This window comes from Ascaphus truei, chromosome 2 (genome assembly GCF_040206685.1).
Source record: "Ascaphus truei isolate aAscTru1 chromosome 2, aAscTru1.hap1, whole genome shotgun sequence".
NCBI lineage: Eukaryota > Metazoa > Chordata > Amphibia > Anura > Ascaphidae > Ascaphus > Ascaphus truei.
In genome coordinates this window covers 343,311,601-343,328,038 of record NC_134484.1, presented here as the reverse complement: position 1 = coordinate 343,328,038, position 16,438 = coordinate 343,311,601, and the positions used below count along the sequence as shown (strand labels likewise).

Here is a 16,438-nt window from a genome sequence, read left to right as displayed (position 1 = left end):
TAGTCCATATTAACAACGTCATCAGGATCTGTCAACAAGTTTGTGTTTTCAGGAACTGCCACCCACTTGGCTAAAACATCTTCTGTGGTGGCCTGGGTGCGTTCACTAGTTTGATAATCTTCTGGACAACGTAAATGAAATTGAGGATCTGGATTTTTGAATCCCAGATCAGGGAGAATATTATCAGGAGGGTGCCTATCTGTTTCTGGAATAACAGCAGCACAATCAAAGTCAATTCTTTCTCCTTCCTCTTTGTCATCAGTGAGGGCATTGACTTTAAGTGTATAGGAACGTACAGCTTGCTTGGTTACGAGGTAGGATTGATAGCCCGACTGAACCACTTTAGCAGCTTCTCCCATGTCCTGGTAGCGTCTTTGTTGCTGTCCTTTATTTCTTTTTCCACTCAGTGTGGCTGCTAATTCAACTTCTTTGGAGTTGAGTTGCGACTCCATGTCTGTCATTTGTTTCAGAGCAAAGTTTAACTCTGTTTCATTTTATCTATTTTTGACCTGCAGCTGCAGGTGCTCCTCTCGGGTCTTGTTCAGCTCCAGCAGCAGCCGGGCCCCCTCATTTGCCACGTGGTCCAGCTGCTTGTGGATATCGGCCATCTCGCTTTCATAGCGCAATGTCAGGCAGACCACCTGACGGACGGACACCTCCTCCCTTTTGGCGCACTGTATCTCGCACTCAGCCATCTGCTTCTGCAGCTCTTCCTGTATTTCTAGCTTTTCCTGGATCAATTGCTTCTCCACTTTTCCAGCTTGGTGAAGCTTCTTATCACCTTCACTGATCTGGTCAGTCAAGTCTGAATTTTTCTGTTTCAGAATTACATTCTCTCTCTTTACAGTCTCTAAATTACTCAGGGCATTCTCATAGGTTTCTTTCAATATTCCCAGCTCTGTGTTCAGACCGTGGCCCTCCAGGCGTGAGTTTTGCACCTCTGTGCTGAGCGCGTGAACCTCTTGCAGAGCCTTCCCGTATTTCTGTTTTAGGATAGCAATCGATTTGTCAGACTTAATCTGTTTTTCCTCCATGGTGGCAATTACGGTGTTGGCCTTTTTCAGACTAGTCGTCACCTCTTCCAGCTCACTCCGTAAGAGAGACTCTGTTTTCTTCAAAGCCTCGTGCTCTTGTAAAGCTGGAAGTATACACCTCTGTAACTCGGCGTTCGCTTATCGCTCCTTGTTCCAACATTCTCGCACCTTATTGTTAGATTCTTGTTCCTTCTTCCAACATTCTCGCTCCTTCATCAATCCCTGCCGCAGGACTTCATAATCATGGCAGGCAGCTTGGAGTGCAGAAACCAAAGCCTCTTTATCCTGGTTCAAGGATTCAGCTTCCCTTTTCTCCTCCTTTTCCTTTGCCACTGTTCCCGTGACAATTCTGCCAGGCACTCTGGTCTGCAGCACATCTCGGTGCCTTTCTGACGCATGTCCTGACAGCGCAGGTTCAAGTGGCTCGGTCACTTCCCCTGTGACTTGAGGAACAGTTTTCTTTATCTTCTTCTTTCTTTTTGCTTTATTCGCTCCAGAGAAATCAGTGGTCCTGGGAACACACTCACTGGTATCAGCTTCCACATCTTGCTTGCACTCACAGGGCGTTGCTTGCTTTTGCAGCTGTTTGTCTTTGAAAATTTTGGGGCACACATCTTCCATGTGACCTACTTCACGACAGGCCCAGCATACTAAATTCATCTGTAGGTACGGCTCTCTTCCCGGGGCCACATACGAGTCGTCGTCATCATCGTATGGCCTGAATGGACACTGTTTTTCATGATTATGTGCATTACAAAACAAACATTTCACGTCGGCCATTTTAGAAACCCGGCAGGGACAATTTGCTAGCTGCAATTTCACTCACTTCAGCAACTTACATACAGCACTTGCTAGTTGCAAATTCACTCACTTCAGCAAAAGGCATTAGCTTTACAAACAGCACTTGCTAGATGCAATTTTTTTTTTTCTTCAGCAAAACATTTTGGTTTTCTGTTTGGGTTCAGGGTGCTATTGCATCCATACCTCGCACATTCTCTGTGTATGCTAGAAGCACAACTGATATACACAGTGGGACAGACTTCACTCATAGCATCTGTACTTTAGTTCAGCTGGGCGGCCATTTTAAACCCCCGCATTTATTTGCAAACCCACAGACTTTTTAGTGTCGACCCGCATTCTCCACCATATGTGACAAACGCCCCTCTTTTGTAGCGCTGACGTCTGTCTGGGTTCTTCCCGACACAGTCTTCTAGGGTTATTTATACAAAAAACAGGATCATGCAAAGTATTATGCTGCTTAAATCAGGCTTCTGCATGCTTTATTTTCATCCAAGTAAGGTACTGCAGCTTTAACAAGTGTAGATTAGAGGTACTCAGATACTTTCATTCAGCAGTTCACACATTTCAGTGTTACAGTATTTCCCACACTGTTATTTTTAAGAAATAAAACCAAAATCATATAAACAAAATCCTATCCCTTTCAGGGATCTAACTACACATCAGAATAAGTCTCTCTAACAGCTGCTGGCCAACTAACCTGGTTCCCCAGCTTAAAACAATGCTCTCCCATTTAGGGTCACTAGATACAGCAGTCTTTTAGCAACAGCAATAACCATTTGTTTTGTCTTATCTGTACGTGGTGGGAACTCGGTCCCAAGTGTCCAGGCAAATCCTCTGGTACTGTGATACTTGGAGGGGCCTTCCACCCCGAAACTGGAAACAGGGGAGCAGCGATACCCCCAGCCTCCAGGCTCTAAGGAGAGAGAGTGAAATGCAAAACCTCTCTGCTCTAAATACCTGTGCATGTGATTAGAAGAGCAGGTGAGGGAGAACTAGAGCCATTGTAATCTGTGGTCTGGATTTTCCATCCAGCTGCCTGAGTTAATGGGAAGCTGTGGAACGGATCATTTTTAACTATTCCTGCACTTTCTGACCTAAAACGGGGCAGAAAGCTGCCTAACATCTTTGGACTGTCACACTGTATACATGTGAAGCTAACTTAATTGCTGGTATTTGGGTAGGCGTATGAACCGGCATCTGATTGGTCTAGCCCAGCAGTGCGCAAACTGGGGTGTGGGAGATTTTTCTGGGGGGTGAGGGGGGCGCAGGTGGTTGCAGAGGTCCGGCGCTCTTCCCTACGGCATTTAAATTAAATTCTGGGGGATTGCGTGAGGCCTCTACAACCCACTTACCTTGATTCTGAAGGCGGCTATGATGCGTCACCATGGCAACGCGGCATCAAATGACACCGCAATGCCATGTAACATCACATCACATGACCGTCACCATGGCAAGGCGCCGTCAAATGATGGTGTGACGTCATGTGACCCCGAGCGTCATTTGGTGCCGACACAAGAGGTGAGGGGAGTGCAAGCACGGGGGGAGAAGGCAAGGGGGCGCAACTCTAATAGTTTGTGCACCCCTGGTCTAGCCTGCTCTGACAGTGCAGGACCAATTCACTTCCGAGTTTGCAGCATATTCAAATACCCTGAGTTGAGGGTTGTGGGAACAGGGACCTTGGCAAAGCGCTTGCCGCGCGAAACATGTTGTCCTGTTTTTACCTCATTCTTATGATCAAATTTTTTTTTTCATTTTCCTTGAGTCACCTTCTCGACCTTGTTCATTATTTTGGTGGCGCGACGCAACCCTCTACCTACTTCTATCCCTAAAATAACCTATGTCAGTTCATCACAAAAATATCAGTTTATTACAATTATGGAGTTTTCTCTCCATTACCCATAACATACTGTATAGCAGGGGAGCGCAAACTTTTCCAGCTGCGCCTGCGCCGAAGCTGCGCCCCCCTCCTACCTTCCAGTCGCGTCACGGGGTCACATGACATCAGGTCACGTGACCTGCTAATGCCGGTGACGTCGTCACATGACCCCGCGGCGTCATCTGACGCCACATTGTCATGGAGACGCGCCACAGCGTCTGAATCCCGGTAAGTTTTTTTTTTGTTGCAGAGGCCTCATGCGATCCCCTAGCATTAATTTAAATGCCTGGCGAAACAGCGCCGGACCTCTGCAACAGCCCGCGGCCCCCCAGAAAAATCTCCCGCCCACCCTGGGGGGCGAGCCCCCCAGTTTGAGCACTGCTGCAGTGTATAGCAAAGCAAAATAAAACATACAGTATGTTGCGCATGGAAAATTATAAAATCAATACCATGCAATTCTCCATTGCAAGACTCGACAAAAAATATAATATATATATAGCAATTGGCTAAAAATATTGACGTGTGATTTTACTAAAGGCAGATATGTAATTTCACACATTTGCTTCAGTTGTGTTACAAACAAAGATTCGCTAAGAGTAAAGTATTAAAACTCTCACTGCTGGAGATTTAGGGAAGCCTTGACTGCTTTGAATCTGTTCTCTGCTGAATGTTCCTCAAGGGCTTTTTCCACCATTCCTGTTATTTGTAGGCCTATAAATTCATACTCCCCACAGAACTGTTTGAATTAAGACAATCCACGAAGGGCAACTAAATTCACAGAAGGGTTTCTATCTTGCCACCAACTTCAGATTCTGTATCATAAGATAACAAATTAGAAACCTGGTGAAAAGCAAGAGGAAAAAAGTTACCCTTCAATATTCTAAAAAGGCCATTTTTAAAGCAACATTTGGGGTCTATGCATTAAAAAGTCTGAGCTGACGCTTGTGTGTTTAAAAAAAGTAACAATTGTTTTCATGTGGGGCACCATATGTTTGAGAAGTTATATTGTGGTTCAATTTGGGACATTTCTCTGATAACACATACTGCTGCCTAATAGTCTGCGCCAAAAACATCCTTTTAAGGTGATGGAGAAGACAAGCGCAGAAAATCTGCAAGAAAAGTAACAAGTCGTATATTTCTCAACATATGCCTCTGTCCAAATGTAAATGCAACTCCGCCCTAACTACACTTTCTCCAGAACTCCAGGCGCAGACCAACGCAGTCATCAAAATGTCACCAGAAAGGGTATTGCATTGTTGCCAATGTTTATCTGCATGACACTGAAAAAACCTTTGGGATACTTTTTAGGGCTTGATACATAGACCCTTTTTGTGTTTAGGGAGAAAGCATTGACACCTGCACTGCACAGTTTAATATTATTAAGCAGACATGGGCAAAACATAAGTAAACAATTGTGACAATGGCACATTTTGGACCTTCCTAATGCCAATATCTTACACAGGAATCAATTGTAACTTTTGCAAATATTTTGGAGACTTTAGTCAAATTTGCCTTAGAGATTTCCAATAGTTGCCGCTATCCGCATAAATCTTGGCGAAACTCGCTAATGCTGTAAATACTGAGAACCTCTATGCATTTGCAGGTTGCCACCCCAAAAAAGTCTGCTATTGCAGTAACCACTTTACAAAATAATGTGTGAACATGCCGCTTTGTCTATGAAACTGTCCAAACACCCGAAAAAAATGCAATCACATTTTTACAGAGTATCGGAGTAGTGAGGGGAAGAGTTGTTAAGCCCCATACATTATAATAGGTTGCTTAAAAGTTTATGTCCGTATTTATCATATTTTTCCTTTTTCTTTGCATCAATTCAATCCACTAAGAAATAAGCTTGAGTTAAAGCAGCAATCCTGGCTACTTGTTTTATTTTACTATTCTTTTGTTATAGTAATCGGGATGGAAGCTGAACAGCGCTATTCTAAGCCCCGGTGACTGTATTCCCTCCTGGAAATTCAAAATGGCCAAACAGAAAACCATCTTTGAAAATCCAAAAAGTAAACCCGCATTGGAAAGAAACTAAGTGTCTCAGAAACTGTGGCCCCCCTGGAGCTGAAAATAGCTCGGTGTGGGACCACCTCTCCAAATATAGTAAAACAAGTATTTAAATTCTGGACAGGATGCTTTAATCTCAACAAATAAGACACCAGCATCAAAAATTTGAAAATGAAATACTGTATATTTTATATGTAACCTCCCTTTCAGGGATACTCAAGGTCATGATGGACAGGCCCCCTGGCCAATGACTTTGAACCCAGAAAGTGATTCATGTGATTGGGTATCAGGAATGATGATGCACAGGAGGATGAGCCAAGAGACAGGGGGCAGAATGTGAGTTGAGAGGTCAGAGCTGCAGCAGGGGGAGAGCTGTGAGGAGTCCCTGTTATGGAGCCGAGGAGGAGACAGAGCCGCCGTGTTGTGGTAGATCAATCCCATCCATTCATGAAGGGAAGAAAGGACAGCCCCTCAGAGAGTGAGGCAACACTATCCTGCCAAGCTGAAGATCTGGTGTCCGTGCGTAGTCTGCAAAGAAAAGGCATCCGGGGAATTGCCCTGCTACCCTGCAGTATCCTTTTGAACATACAGTACACACACACACACACTATCTTTACCTTTGCGAAGCACAGGCCTGCCTCTCTAACCCTCCATATACAAACATCGAACTGATTAATGACCTTGTGGGACACTAGAAACCTGATACATAAACCTATAATTGCACTAAAGTGTACATGTTATAATCAGGGTTAACTGATCAGAGGTCCACTAACTGGTGTGGAGAAGGATTAGGCATAAAGCCAAAAAACGCTGCACCACAAAATTGAAAAAGCGAAAAGGGGCATAATAAAAAACGATTTATTATGCCAAATAGAAATGGGTTACACTGACATGTTTTGCCAAAAATGGCTTTATCAAAGTGCATTCTCTAAGGACTATTATTAAGGACTATTATTGTCAAGGCTCGCAAAAGGTTTTTTTGCTATTATACACTATATTGCATCATAGAAAGGATTCTGGATTCATACCAGTGGTTTCTTTCTTTATAGTGAATCCCATATATTTCTTTGATCCCCAGTCCTCCCTGTTCCAGGGAACCCCATCACTAACTGGTGTGTGTGTGTGTGTGTGTGTGTGTGTATATATGTGTGTGTGTGTGTATAGTGCTGTTATCCCCAAAAGACACGTGTCACCTTGTATTGTCTAACCTCAGCCAGTCTCATTCATGTCTAGGGGAGGTGGACGCAGGCCCCCACCGTAGTAGTTGTATATCTAGAGAAATAAAGAGGGGATACACATATGACAACAGAGGTTCTGAGGAAAGGGTGTGTGCCCTGGAAGAGCACATTATGCTTGTGCCTGCTCTGTTCATGGATTAAAACAGAGGAAGATTTTTACCATTTTGATTCCTGTGTGTTTCCATCACAGGTATTAATAAAAAATATTAACATGACAACCCCTGCACCCTTAATGCATCCTTCCAATAGTGAAACCTGTGGTATTCTATTTTGGAAAATGTGCTTTTATTAATCTTTTCCTTTAATAAACTGTATAATGTTCTGCATAAACCTTAAACCTTAATGGGATCAGCTGTTAGGCTGGACCATACTCCAACCGGATGAACAGCGAGTCCTCGCTTACCGACGTCCCGCTAACCGACGATGCCTTTTCCGATGTCGCACAAGGCAGTCCGCTGGACCCGCTTATCCGGCGGTAACCGCCGCCGATTAACATGGACCCGCAATTCAACGGTCCGTTAACCGTTTTGCGGGACGCATTCCGTCGGATAAGCGAGGTCTGCCTGTATAATCCATCCCACAATGGGCAGCCACTCTACCTTTTTGTATCAACATTGTCCCTTACTCCCTCTAGATTGTAAAGCTCCCAGAGCATTACCTATTTGTATCTGTTTGTGCATGTTTGTCCTCATGTGTATGTAACGCTACCTATGTAATGATCAAATCTCTGTACTCCCATCGTACTGCGCTGCGGAATATGTTGACTCTTATACAAATAAATGATAATATTTAATATCTACAGATCTAGCATGACTCACTGTCTCCAGAGCTGCGGCTGAAAAGGCAAAAAGCTGTATCTCCAGAGACAGAGTCCGCCACGATGTCGCTGCGGGGGGGGGGAACTATGCTTCTGAATTGGACCCTCCACAGCAATAATCCTCCAACGCTGGGGCAGCCGTGGTCACTGTCATGCAGCTTGCCCCGGTACCGGACACAGTAAGAGCTGCTATTTTGTCCTCTCTCTAAAACAATCTTTTGAAAAAGGTTTACACTTTTACATTACTGAATTTAATGCTCTAAAACAATTTGTTCATAACACTGTGGGTTATAGACAGACAGCTACAATGATATATAAATGAATATAACAAAATATATGGAAAGGACGTGATTGATCGCTCTTCTTCCTTGAACTTACTTACTTTTGATTTTTGCTTTTGATGTCGACTTCAACAACAAGCAATAATTCACTCAACACCTACGAGCTCCCTCCTTTTTTTTTTTGTTTTTGAAAATCTTTCGGCTCCTTGGCATATCACATTTATTATGGCTGATTCTGGGCAATGAAATAAGAAAACAATTAAAGTATATTTACAGGTGAAATGAAAAGGAGTATATGTATAGAGGGCCAATGATTCATTGGCTTCAGCTATGTGAGGATCATTTCTATATTTTCTACTTGTCTCTCTACTTGTCAGAATGAGCTGATTTACGGTTTTAATGCTGTGAAGTTGAGTGATGGGAAAAAGCATTCCTATAAACTGAAGGATCTTCTTCAGTGTGTACGTGGCAACTTCGGAAGCAGGATAGAGTGCTTTTCATTTATTACAAGTTTTCAAGTTGTAGGTATTGCTATTATTAAGAGAATAAGGAATTTAAATAACTTTTCTAGGTCACACTAACCAGATTTTCCAATTGACATTTCACACTTCTAAGGCCAGTGTATAATCCATGCAACTACTGCTCAGAGCACACAGAAACATGCACTTATTATAAGTAAAAGAAAGAGAAAACAGGGTTACGTATCACAGACTGAGTAAGCTATGGACCTTCTGATTGGACCGATCTGACTATGCCCTAAAATTCCTATCTGTAAACCCCTTTTAGGCATAGGCTTCCTTGTATCTGAACGAATGGGTTCATCATGGCCAATTCTACAGATGATATCTGGGTAGGGCACTTTCCCTAACTATAAAGCAACAAATGGTAACAGATCAATCTTACCACACATATCTATATGTGAACAGTAATTATGATAACGCTCAATTCCCTATAACGCATAAAGTCAAAACAAACACCAGGTGCATAGGGAAAATTGATTGGAAAGCTTGATTGGAAAGCAAACAAGACAGTATATGCGGTTACATCAGTCCCTTTTTAGCAAGCACTCATGGTGCAATAATACATAGTCTAGGGATGTAAATATCCACAGAGAAGCCTCAAGTATACCACTCAACCACAAATTAAAGGGCGAACAATGGTAACAGGACGTCTGGCCTGCTAAAAACAGAAAATAATAAATCTTTAATAATATAATCAACAACGCTGAAACAATAAGTGAACGTATATACCAGTGAATTAAAAATAGGAATAAAAATGAATGAATCCCCAGATGGGGAGGGTGCTAAGGAGAAAACTAGTAGTGGGGACAGTAATAGCAATACGGCAAACACTAGTATAATGTAAATGCCAGTGCCAAACACATAATAATCCCTCTAATATAACTACCAGGTGACCTAATGGTCTAATGTAAAGCCCCTCGTGTTAGGGAAAATACATAAACATAGGCTTGGAGTACACAAAGGTATAACCCACTTAGAGCGTGACTGCAAGGTAAACACACTTCTCATCCAGCATAGCATAGCGTGCATGTAAAGTCAACACTCATGTGTGCACGTGAGAGAGCAGTCACGCCACACAACCGACACAGCAGATAGCAACAAGCAGCTGTAATTGAAATGCAAGGTATACAACCGTATCCCATGCTGGGGCTGAAACGCTACACCTCTCCTAGCACCGTCCCGCTTGCGGATGCCACGAGCGTGATGTCACTGCACCCCAACGTACGTTTCGTGTCACGAGACACTTCTTCGGGGCGGGGGGGGGGGGGGGGCTGGGGGTATCCGCAAGCCTCTCTGTCTAACTACTGTCCTATCTCTCTTTTCCCCTTTGCCTCAAAGCTATTGGAGTGGTTGGTATAAAACTGCTTGACTCATTTTGTCTCTGCCAAATCCACCGAAACAGCAATAACAAAAGTGGCCAACAACCTACTCACAGATAAGACTAAGAGTTTCTTCTTACTAATTCTCCTGGATCTCTCTGTTGCCTTCGACACTCTTGATCACCCTTTCTGCTGCACTCCATTGACTTCTGTGATGCAGCCCTCTCCTGGTTCAATTCCTGCCAATCCTACCGCTCTGTGTTTCCTTCTCTGGTGTCTCCTCCGCCTCACTCCCTCTTTCTGTTGAGTTTCCACAAGGCTCTATCCTTGGCCCTTTGCTCTTCTCATTCTATACCGATGGACCATGATTTATGTATAATTGGCCCCAAATAGTGTGCACCTCATCCGCGGCCACACTTTGCTACATGGACCTTGTTTGTCAGCCGGAATTATTATTTGTGTTTATGCAGTTCAGTGCGTGTCCGGCAGGTGGCATATTCAATATCTTTCCTATGATACTCTGAATGCTACAGTACAGTACGGTCTCTAAAACACGTGTCTGTGGAGAAGATAAATGTACACATGTCCTTGTCAAATTACCATGTACAGTACTGTACATATCTCCTGTTGCAGTTTCACACTATATTAGAAAACACTATGCATTTACAGAACCTGTGTCATTACTTTTGTGCATTGCATGGTACATGGCACTTACTCCTTGCCACACAAGGTCGGCTTGCAGTTATGCTTATACAGAATCTATATGATATATTGCACCATTCAAGTTGGGACAGATAAGAGAGCAACTCTATCTGAGATATATGAGTATATCGTTGACAAGTACAACATCTACAGAGAAGCACCAAACCAAAAAGAGTAGATGAATTCCATTAGACACGACTTAGGCATAAATGATTGCTTTATTAGAACACCTCCGTGTTCCTGAAAGAGGGGCGGGCGTTGGGCACTGCACGAATCGTGCATGGCTATATTCGATCATGGCAACTTTCGAAGGAGAAAGAGTTTGGTCGGGACCAAGAGATTGAATAATAGAAAAGGGTTTCAGACATTCAAAATTTCTCTAAAGACTCACCTTTTTAAGAAAGCTTATGTGGCATACACCTTACATCCACCTACCAAGCCTATTGGTACTAGCTGTGTGGCTGGGCCAAACTCCGTACTAATTTACACCCCTAACATCTACACCCCCAAACCTTAATGGACCCAGTGGTGTGGCTGAACCATACTCCATACTGAGGCATACTGCTGCGGCCGAGTTTATTCGAGCATTTGCCCGTTCTCGGCCGCAGCAGTAGCCTGGCGCGCGCCGGAGGGTGACGGGCGCGCGCCGAAGCAGCGGAAGAGCGCCCTCCGATCGGGGCGCTCTCCCTCCCGCTGCCGGGTCCGCCGGGTCCCCCGGAACCCCCTGCCGCCGTCCCCCACATCGCGGGACACCAGGGCTCCCTCGGGGAGCCCTGGACGCGCGTGCAGGGGGCGCACGCTCCCGATGACGCGTGACCGCGCGCACGCCGAGGGGCAGCCACTAGCAAACCGGGAAATCTCCCGGCTTGCGGATCTGGCCGCAGTGCAATAAACTGTGTCGCCAGTGTACTCCACCCCACAATGAGCAGCCACTTTACCTTTTTGTTTCAACATTACATCATAGTCCCTCTAGATTGCAACTTCTCAGGACCAGGGCCCTCATTACCTTCTGTATCTTGGGCCCTCATTACCTTCTGCACTTGTCTGTCCTCCAGTTTATGAAATTAATGTCACTCCCATCCCCATGGTACCGTACAGCGGAATATGTTGTCGCTTTACAAATAAAGGCTAATAATAATAATAATATAATGGTCTGTCAAATGGTGGCCTGGTGTTTTAGATTTTCCTCTAAACATTTTCTGGTGTTGATTTAAATCTGGATTTGCCTACAGTTCATTGGTACTGTATTGGTTTTGGATAATGGTGGAATATGTGAATTTTATCATACATACAGTACATACCCTAAACCAAGGCATGGTGAAATGATGATACAGCACAAGGTAGTATGTTGAACAAAGAATAATAATAATAAGTCCAACAGAAACACCAACATTTTGGTCTTACACAGAGGACCTTCTTCGTATAAATGTATATTGAATAAAGTGGAATTTTTTATTAAAATGTTATTTATATTTATAAAGAGTATTTCTTTTTTTGCTATTTAAGTTTTTATTAATAATTTTCCAGAATTTAAGGAAGGGGAAACATAAAAAAGAAGGGGGGGAGGGAGTACATTGATACATATAATCTGGTAAAATTGCGTAATTGTGGTGAAATGGGAAATATACGGCACGTATTTTGGTCATGCCCTAATATCCAACCACTATGGAGGGAAGTGTGTGCCATAATATATGGGATCCTGGGGATCACTGTTTCCCATGATCCATTATATATATTGCTAGAGAAGTCAAGGGACAACCAAAATAAAAAGGAAGCCAAAATTATTTCCCAAATTTTAAATGCCAATAGGTGCGCAATCGCCAAGAATTGGAAACAATCTGTCCCTCCATCTCTACACAAAATAAACAATAAGATCTGGCATATAGTTTATATGGAAAAACTCTATCTGAATGACTCTACCTCACAATTCTCAGTGATTTGGGCCCCTTGGTTCCGACCTGCGGGTATATCTCCATATTTAGATTAAAACATTCTGAACGTTGTGATTTATGCTGTATCTAAACTGATGTTCATTTTATTATATGGAGTATTTCTAAATTGTAAATAAATATTAGTCAATTAAATAAAATTCTACGGGCCTTATTTAACATTTCTTATATAAAACAATATTCAATAAAATCCTTTGCAGTCCCCCGGATTCCTAGTCCCTTTGCTAATTGGTAAGTGGTATAACTGTCTCTTTGTCTCGGGACCTCGTGTTCTTGAGTACGTATAATCAGACATGCAACCCGTGTGATCGTGTTACCTGCATGCATACAGCATTTGTAAGCTACCTAATTGCAGAAAAGAAACTTTTTGTTATGGTACTAAAAGGACTCCAGGAGGTAAGCTAGCTATGGAAGCACCTTGTATCTACTAAGATACACCTTGTATCTACTAAGAGTAGATGTTCCCCATTTTCCTGGTACTGTATCGTGCAGCTGGAACTTTTCCTTATGGCCCAGAGTCTGTGGGAAATTCTAGAGCACATCAAGGACAGTCTGCAGGACAGTCCATAGCAGGCTGTAATGGCACATCAGATTTAGCACAGATTTATTTAAATCTCTCGGTCGTGTGGGCCGTGATGCGGGAGAATTTAAACATGGCAGGGATACTGGCACTCTATAACGGGCCCTTTAACTCAGGAGGCAGGGGGTTCCCGGACCTGAAATTACAACGATTCAGCTCCGGAGACCCCATGCTACAGTAATATGTTATTAACATAACATAAAAGCACCTCAATCGCCTGTTAGAGGCGCACAGGTAGAGTGACTGATTCAGTCTCACTCTAAGTGCATGTCTCTTACAGACACGTGCAGCCCGGTAGGATTCACACAGCGTGATTCCCAGTCAAATGAAGGCGCGTCCGCTGTGTTAATCCCAATGGGCCATTAGTCTGGTTGCTTGGACTCCGCGGCACTGGGGAAGATGCCGTATGGGACTCGCAAAAATAGAGGGCCCAAATCAAAAGTTCCATCTGTATTGTCTGATTTTACTGTTCACTCTGGCTAAATAAATTCTGGTTTGTTAAACCCATGTTCTATCTGGCTTTTCAAACATCCTCAATAATTCAATTAACCATGATCGTGACAGACCTTTTCTGCCGCAAGGCTATCCCCTAAACCAGGTAAACACTTGCACAAATTTCTGCTGGCAAGTAATATCCCACCACAAGCGAGACCATTTTAAGCCGATAGCCAATGCCTTCTCGATCCCATCTACAAGACCCACATTAAAAATATCAAGCCCGATATCTGACAAGTGCACTTCATCTTCTCTTTAAAAATTCCTATTATCCCCTTCCAGCTGTTTATGTCTCACCACAATGCCACTCACTTTCTTTACAAATGTAGAAACTGCTGCATTTACTTCCTTCCTACTCCTATCAATCGCCATCTAGCTACATGTGTTCCTCCAAAATATCCTCAATGGTTTCTGACCATACTAACCGAATATCATTGAGCAATGACAACAACCTTGATAAATCATAGTTAATATTACAGTAATTAACTCCACTATTTTCAATTGACCTTTAATCATTACCCACCTCATGAATGTATGTTATGAGACCAAAACAACACCCTCCTATCCTTTCACTCAAAATTTTCACTGCCACTATGTTCAGAAACAACTTCAACAGCACCAAGTTTTTTTGTCTAGCACATATCAACCCAGCCTTGTGGCCAAACTGCCACACACCAATCACCTGCAAAAAGGCAGCAAAACCTGAAGAACTTGCCCCATCTGTGAACAGCTCCAACTCAGCATTTACTATCTCATAATTCTGCCAGCACGATCTTCCATTACACCTGCAGAAAGCACTGCCATACTCCTAAATCCTCTTCAATTACTTTGTCATACTTATAAAATGTTGGGGACTCTTAACCCCTACAACAAAATAAATGCATCTGATTGCACAGCTAAACAATCTCTTTTCTGCATAAAATACGCACAGGCTCTGATTTATGATTATGATAATACAGTATTTGGTCAGTAATCAGAATGAGCTCCATCACACAAAAACTGTACTCGTGTTACAATAAGCAACACGTTTGAGCACAGTGTGTGTGTGGCAGAGTACTCTTCTAGGTGTGTATTCATCTAGGCAGATGAGGGACAGCACTTTCATCAAAGATAAGCTTCACGATAACCACAAATGTGCAAGTGCACTTGTGTTTAGTCTCTTTTTGACGGTCTCTACTCTGTATCCGTATACCAGTCAATCAGTTCCAGTTTGGTTAACCGTGTCAGGTTACCTGTCTTGGGTATATAGGTTGGCATAGGTATATCTTTTATAAATATTTAACGTTTTTTGAGTTGCAGATATAGACGGCGTGATTGCACCCGTGCAATAACGTGTTAGTCCTGCCTCTTTTTTGCCCACGGCTAATTAGTTTTCAATGGCGTCTCCTCCGGCTGGTGCGTTGTGTCCTGCTGCAACGCCCCAGCGGGAGCAATAATGGCGGCTACATCTTAATATTATTTAATTTCCATATTTTGTTATGATTTTATACCTTTTTTACAAGTATTTTTTATACTTTATGATGTTATTTTAGTATTTTCCTGTTTATTTTAGGCTTCTCAAAATTCCAAACTGAACACCAAAAACGCCAGTCAAAGTGCCCACCCTTGTGTTAACAAAAACAGTGCATAAAAGAAAAGTAGCAAAAGTGGTATTGTGGTCAAATGTGATGAAGTGAAGCTGTATGGTATTTATACAAAGGGGTCTGTGGAATAAGCAAGCCAGCCATCCAGAAGACATGCTGCACTGTAGACACTCAAGGGGCTTAGTTAGGAGGGTTAGATGCACTGTCAAGATGCAGGTTTTTTTTTTTATTGAAGGTAGTTCACACTTCTGTTACATTCCCATATCTATAACGTTAGAAACAAATTCTAACCTGCTGTGAAGATATTGGGAGAATGTAGCTGCCTTATTAAACAACAAGATGTACCACGGAGAAACCAATTTTTTAACAACCAAGCAGAGATTGCTATAGTAACAGTTTAACAAGGTATCAGAATGAGCATGCAACCCTTGATCTAGGTGCAAGCAGGAGGTAGTAAAGGCAATCTGGGAAAGATTTGGGGAGACAATGTATGTCTATCTTTATTTATGGATCACCATCCAGGTTCATAGCGCTTCACAGCAGTAATACATGGGACATAATAATATAACACACAGTGGGAATAAGCACTTCAGATGCGAAAAGTAACAATAGGAAAGGGAGTCTCTGTCCCAAAGAGCTTACAATCTAAGAATATGAAACATTGTGAAAATAAACGTATCTTGGCATTTGAAAAATATGTCGCCTTTGCCCACATGCATCATGGCAACGTGTTGATCATACACATGCAATATGGTCACTGGTGCCCTGACACACCTCTTACTTTTAGGGCTCACTGATGCCCAGATCACATCCTTCTAGCAATATGCTATGTACACTTTATTCTTCAACTCCACTGTGCACTTTATACATGATGGAAAACACAGCACACTGTATAATGTTTTTTAACCAGAGAGTAGTGTAATCAAAGAAAAAGAGTAGAGAGTAAAAAAAAAAGCTGTGAAAATCTTCCTCCATATCTACTTTCCTTTCGAGAACAGGTGACGAGTAAGCGGTTGTAGACATGGGTTGATTTTGTTTTTAAGATTGATATATATTCTTAATAAGATGCATATTAGAGGAGATCATGGTGTTGTGTAGTGATATAATGTGAATGTAACAAAGCAAAATGCAGATATGCAGTAGACGGTGGTATCTGATCTTATGCTATTATCTTTTTTATTTTGCAGAATATTACAAATGGATTATATAATAGCAATGCTTAGACTATT

At 42.6% G+C, this 16,438-nt stretch overlaps 1 protein-coding gene across 5 annotated transcripts in view; it reads right to left on the bottom strand.

Annotated features, from left to right (window-relative positions):
* The window catches only part of TPK1 (thiamin pyrophosphokinase 1), a 519,153-nt gene that overhangs the window by 128,903 nt on the left and 373,812 nt on the right, over positions 1-16,438 (bottom strand). Inside the window, exon 9 of one of the 5 annotated variants that reach the window (XM_075586752.1) lies at positions 8,199-8,295. The exons of the other annotated variants lie outside the window; for them this stretch is intronic. Within the exon in view, the coding sequence (XP_075442867.1) occupies positions 8,294-8,295 (2 nt within the window). The 3' untranslated portion in view covers positions 8,199-8,293. Of the gene's footprint in view, positions 1-8,198; positions 8,296-16,438 lie in introns of those variants that run through there. 5 annotated transcript variants of the gene reach the window in all.